Source organism: Formica exsecta, unplaced genomic scaffold (assembly GCF_003651465.1).
Source record: "Formica exsecta isolate Colony F162 unplaced genomic scaffold, ASM365146v1 scaffold465, whole genome shotgun sequence".
Taxonomy (NCBI): Eukaryota; Metazoa; Arthropoda; class Insecta; order Hymenoptera; family Formicidae; genus Formica; species Formica exsecta.
In genome coordinates, this window is record NW_021851887.1 from 958,001 (window position 1) to 962,427 (window position 4,427).

At 27.6% G+C, this 4,427-nt stretch overlaps 1 protein-coding gene across 1 annotated transcript; it reads right to left on the minus strand.

Annotated features, from left to right (window-relative positions):
- Nucleotides 1-1,178: 1,178 nt before the first annotated feature.
- On the minus strand, nt 1,179-3,916 carry LOC115241056 (fatty acyl-CoA reductase wat-like; the record flags this gene model as incomplete). The annotated part of the gene is made up of 5 exons (XM_029816581.1): nt 1,179-1,733; nt 2,063-2,320; nt 2,651-2,902; nt 3,312-3,507; nt 3,745-3,916. Coding segments are annotated over 5 exons (981 nt in total), but the record flags the coding sequence as incomplete, so codon positions are not given.
- Between the last annotated feature and the right edge of the window lie 511 nt (nt 3,917-4,427).

A 4,427-nucleotide genomic window follows, 5' to 3' on the forward strand; every position in this document is an offset into this window, starting at 1 on the left:
GTCGTGCTAATAACGCGAAGGTCGCGGGTTCGATCCCCTCATGGGCCACATTATTTTTTGATTCTGATCTTTTGCGAGTTAAAATGACATAATATTGTTTAATTTTGATATTGTTTAAAATATGCAAATAAATACATAGAATTGTTAATGCAGGATGTATCAATATTTTTAAAATTTTAATAATGTAGAAGACCATAGGAATGTTAGAGATACCTGTGCTGTGACTTCAATATCGATTATATAATTATGGATTGGACTCTATAATCAATGTTCTATCGATAAAATTGGGTCAAACATATGTAATACAAGTAAAAGAACCAAAATGGTCACGTTGTTTTTTAAATTTTAAGTCTCTCCGGTACATTTGCAACGAGAGAGCGTATGTTACTTAAATAACTATTGTATTTTGATATATTCATTATGCATTACCATATACCCGTACATTGTCAAATAAACAGCTATGTACATACACGGCATGTATTATCATGTTTATGTAATATACGTCATATATATGCCGTACAATTATGTCAACAAAATATGCTTTTTCTATGTCTAAGAGAGCCCTTTGGTTCGCTCGTATTTTGTGTGTATACTTGATATCCAACTCAGTATAAAAACAAACGATTATATTAAATATAAATTATAAGTACATTTTTTCACGGGACAAAAACTTCTTGTATTCGTTAAATATTTTTTCTTTATCGAAGTCGGTCACGCGTTAAATGCTGATTCATGAAATAAGTATAAAAAATGACAGGTGAGCGTGATGGTGGACTTAATTAAATTGCGCAAATTAAGAACTTGCTCATTTTGTGAATCAGTTTTGCCTTTGATTTAAATTATTCTAATAATTTTCTTTTATCAAAAGTAAAAAATTATTTTTTATTTCTAATTATTATGTGATCAATATTAAAATTACTAATAAATTCAATTTTAATAGAAATGCAAAACATTTTGTGATAATCTTAAACTAATTTTAAAACGTTAAAATAAAATTCAGATTAAAGAGACAGAACAACAATTTATATTATCTATTTACGCTCTTGATTTTTTTAGATGCTTTCATTAAAATATTCTTATTAAAAAAAAAAATATATATATATATTTAAAAAAATGTTTTTTTCAATCAGAGTCATTTTCAAACCATAATCAATCGCCACTACGATATATAACGAAACTCTATCAACCCCACAATAAATTTATTTATAATATAGTACAATAAAGCGCTCTAAGGCACAGCTGTTAAACTCTTCTTTTTGATATAACATCTACAAATCTATTTTGGAAAAATAGAATAACATATAATTCTATACTTACAGTTTATTTGCGGAGATCTCCGAAGCTAGAATAATACGATCAAATTGTTGTCATTCAAATTCTTTTCTGTTTCTATCACATCTGGTACATTATATTCGTATTACGTAAATATTCTGTCACATTTTAACACAGAGAATTACGATGCGACAATTCCCCGTTAATCTTTCAATTTTTTTTTCTCGAGATTTTCTGAAATTGCACGCTTATTTGTGACGCTTCTTTTTTTAATTAAACACAAGATGCCACTTTTCATTTTTGCGTTTTTAGAACGTATATCCTAAATTTCAGGATTTTCCTTATTTACTTTTATTTGTCACACTTTGAAAAAATTGAAAAGAGTAGATATGACCATCCAGGAGAACCTCAGAGCAGCATAGGCCAGTATGAGTTTTAGCACTTGATGGCTCCAATATAATCTGTAATATGAATTATTTGATTAATTTGGTGTTTTTATAATTAAATGATAAAGTTAAATATAAGATATCTTTTATATATAATAATATTTTCTATTTAAAATATAGTCCGTGATTAGATTTTTATAAATTCGAAGCGTTGAAATATTTAAACTCTTAAGATATAATGAAATAATAAAGAAAAAAAATTTAATCAGGTATATATACAGAATTAAACATACGTATATATAATTTAGCGTCCAAACAATTAAAAGCAGATAAAAACTAATTAAATTTTTTTTATTGTTTTTGAAATATCAGAATGCAACGTTAAAGATACATAAATTTTGTACCTTTGCCATTTAACGCGTGCTTGCGGTAAAGTGTCCAAGGGATCTTTAATGAGATATACCCTTATCCCACTAATATACGTTTCGAAGTAAACGTTCCAATCGAGATCACGTACATCGCAGAAGAAATTTTTGCTATCTTTGGATGTGAGTTTCATCATCAGCGCGTGCAATCGATCATTGGTAAACGTCCACTCTTGCGTGGAAAAATAGTTTAACACATCCATAAATTTATGTATCTTTTTATAAACTTTAAGTAACCTGCAACATATATATACAATGTGTATTAAGCAGTGATTGCATAAATATAAAATTATTAATATAAAAGTGTAACAAGGTAAAAAACAATTTATTTTTCTATATAATCACTTTAAGTTACTCTAAATTATTTTAAATGATTAAAATGTGTATATATAGTTTAAATGTGTATATATATATATACACATTTTTAAAAAATATTATATAGTTTTTAAAAAATCATATGTAAATATTTTAATGCATTTTTAAAAATATTAACACTTTTATAAATATTAATATAAATAAAATTCGCGTTCATTTATTCTTTATATGTAAAATCTCCGCTTATATTACCTCGGTTGTCTTCCCATACAGACAGTCGCAGTGTCGACCAACAAAGCCGGGAGTAAATGGCAAAAGTACACAAAGAATAGATGAACTATCCTGTGTTTATTGTTTCTGAAGCTGTAATACCAGATTGCTCTAGTCGAGGGAGTTTCGAGACCATATTTCGATGACATTTCTTTCAGTTCATCATAAGTTATCGGATTATCCTTAGACACATAATTATAAATCGGAATGTCAGAATGCGATTTGTTATTCGATCTGAAACGATGATGCAACGTTATATGATGACATCTTCATGTTTAGAAATACCTTATGAAATTTTTAAAATTTTTGTGAACCTGACTTTGCATATATACTGGAATTTACATTACATTAAACAATTATTTACACGAAAAAAATCTAAAGTGTCAACAGCAATAAATCAATTAATGAGAAGTCAGTTAGTTTCTTCATTAAATCATACGTCTCAAACTTTAATTTTTCACGTGCCAATAATATCAAAAAATTTTGCATTGTGTTTTTAAATATTAATTTTAAGCGATTAATTCGTAATTAATATTTGATATATGTGACACGTGACGTTTATCGATAAAAAAATTGAGATAAGAAAGGAAAAAGAAACAAAAAGCAGAAGAAAAGAAGGGAGAAAGAAAACGAATGATAGTACCTTTGTATGTTCGCTATATCCCACGCGCACGCGATTAGAGCGTTAACAGATAAATCGGCAGGTACCACATTTGCGTGAACCGAACCATTGCAATGGATTGATCGCAACAATCCAGTTCCAGCTCCAGCAGCAACTCCCGTCGGTCCATATAAATTGTCGATCCAACCCCGCAACGGTTCTTTATACGTTGATATTACTAGAAGGAAAAAGATCTCAAATATTATTTATAAAATTAATTATAATTAATAATATATCTTCTAATTAATTATATTTATTATTTAAATAATTTAATAATTAAATTCATGTTTTTTATATAGAAAGATTTTGAGATCTTCTTAAAAATTTTTAATGAATTTTGATTTATGTACTGTTTACTAAAATATTCTGACAGTTTTAAATATGTTATTATAAATAAATGGTGATTTATGCTAACCAATGGCAGGACGAAAGATGCCGATTGGCAAGTCACCAGCCTGTTTCTTAATCACATTCTCAGCAACTGCCTTCGTATAGGTATAGGTGTTTGGCCATTTTCCTAATAATCTGTAAATAGTGAAAAATAAGTTCTTCTTTTCGCACGTTCTCTCTTTATGAGTGCTAAAAATTCAAATAGAAAAGAGTCCACATACTTATATATATATATATTCATTCTTTATATATTTTCATTGTTCTTTTTTTTATTTCTGAGACAAATTTTTTAATAAATAAAATGAAAAATTAAAGAAGAGATAGAAATATCCTTTGAGAATTACTCACAGATATATATGTGGCCTGTTTTGCATATTGTTTTCATTAATGACACCCACACAGTTATTTCGACATCGCGGATATTCGGCCTAACATCACAAAAAGTTTGCGGTACATATTTTTTGCCAATTATCGTAATTTATTATGTTATATCCACATCCTATTTTTAAAACAAATGGTTTATTCATTTTATTTTGCCGTATTTATATATATACACGATGTCTTTCCAAAAAAATCATTTAAAAAAATTAGTGTCATCCCTATGGAATATCCTTACACATATACGCAAAAAATATTTTCTTTTTTTATTTATTAAAGAATTTATAGCAATGTTCAGATACCTTATGTTCTATTGTTCGCGAAAAATGA